The sequence below is a fragment of the Plasmodium cynomolgi genome (genome assembly GCF_000321355.1).
Source record: "Plasmodium cynomolgi strain B DNA, scaffold: 0564, whole genome shotgun sequence".
Taxonomy (NCBI): Eukaryota; Apicomplexa; class Aconoidasida; order Haemosporida; family Plasmodiidae; genus Plasmodium; species Plasmodium cynomolgi.
Window position 1 is genome coordinate 1 of NW_004192956.1, and position 1885 is coordinate 1885.

General features: G+C 23.7%; 1 protein-coding gene across 1 annotated transcript; it reads right to left on the minus strand.

Moving 5' to 3' along the window:
* Nucleotides 1-213: 213 nt before the first annotated feature.
* Nucleotides 214-1522, minus strand: PCYB_004710 (hypothetical protein; the record flags this gene model as incomplete). Its single annotated transcript, XM_004227892.1, has 2 exons — nt 214-897; nt 1070-1522. 2 exons carry the CDS (start codon nt 1520-1522, stop codon nt 214-216), a joined length of 1137 nt encoding a protein of 378 aa, XP_004227940.1.
* Between the last annotated feature and the right edge of the window lie 363 nt (nt 1523-1885).

Sequence of the window (1885 nt, forward strand, 5' to 3'; positions counted from 1 at the left end):
TTAAGATAGACTCCTGAAAATAAAGCATATAAGGTAAATTATATATAAATATAGTTTTACTACTCGTACATACTTTTATATCAATTTATAAGCTATGGAACATTTAAAGGGAACATTATAATAAATATTTATATATAAAATGAAAATGTACATAATCATCTTTTCCTGAAGGCGGCGAAGCTAAAATCATGGTTTTGATAGACTTACATGCTTCTAATGCCTCACTTTCGGCTTTTTTTTTTCATTTTCTTTTATTTTTATAATGTCTGGCAATTCCTGTAAATAACTGCTATCACAAAATTTTAAATTTTCTTTTGTATTTTTATATTTAACTGAAAATTTCATCAACGCATTATACAACTTAGCACTATTTGTTTCGTAGCTTTTCTTCATTGCTTTTTCATATGATTGAAGGAAATTATTAGCATACTTTGAACAGTTTTCTTTTATTCTGGTTTCAGTGATAAATTTGCTGTAGTTATCATACAAATCATACAATATATTCATTTTATTAAAAACATCTTCGTTCATATTATATACTTTATTTTTAAAAATAGAATATTTATCATAAGCATTAGAACTGGAAACGAATCGTTCATCAATAAATTCAATTAATTGTGTAGCACTTTTTTTTATTTCTTTTAGTTTTTTGTTTACCCAGTAATTCAAATACTCATTATATTTATTTCCTTCTGGTGGTATATCATGCATATTATAAGCCAAATAATCAAAATATTTTATAATTTTTTCACAAATTTGTTTAATTTCATTGTAATTTTCAACAATGTTGTCGTTATTTTTATTGCAATATTGGCTATAATCCCCTAAACCGCTTCCACTATGCGTAGATAAATTTTCACCCGCTTGGTATGCACTAACATGATCGAATATATCATACTAAATGTTGAAGAAAAAATAAATATTTAGATTGAGAAAAAATGTATTCCATTAAAATATAATTTATCATATTTCAATAATTGCACATACTTCTATTTAGGATTTACAAAAATTATTTCAATGAAAAATGATAATGAATATCATTAGACATTCTTTTGGAAGATTCACTTACATTTACTATTTTTCTATGCTCATCTAATTCATTTGTTACTTTGTCATATTTCTTCAAACGCTTTTCACCTAACGATTGTTTAATTGCATTGGATATTGCAGAAAAATACTTTTCTGAATTATCATAGCATTTGGTCTTAAGAAAGTTTAACTCATTTGTGTCAGAAAATTTTGATTGAAACATTTCTATTTCATCACTATAAGCTAGAATTGGCTTTAAATTGTATTCTTCTTGTATTTTTAGATACAATTTAAAAATGTATATTATATATTCACAATATTTACCCCTATTAAACGTTTCAGCATTAAATGCAGCTTTCATACTATCATAATAATTCAGAAAATTATATAATGCAGACTTATTTTTTAATAATGTTACATCTAATATTGGTAATAATTTGTCATTGCATTTATATTTATTTTCGATTTCAGCAAAATTCTTTTCCATAAACATGCGAAATTTATTATAAATCCAATAAATATTGTACACATCATAATTGTCTTCTATTATTTTGTCATATATCCAATAGATCAAATAGTTACAACATTTACTGGAATCAACATGTTTACCACAAAAATCATTGAATTTTTTAGAACGTTTCCTAAATGTTTACAAAATATAGTGCTATTATGGTTAAACTTATTTGATTCAAGGAATGTATCTTTTGTATAACTGCATATTTCATAAGTATCATAAGATAATTTTTCATTATTAAATATTTCATAGAAGTAATATAATTTTGAACTGCTCAAAGGTTCCTTCTATGAATAAAAACAAAATTATCAAAATCAATAATTATTATTTATAATTAGTGAA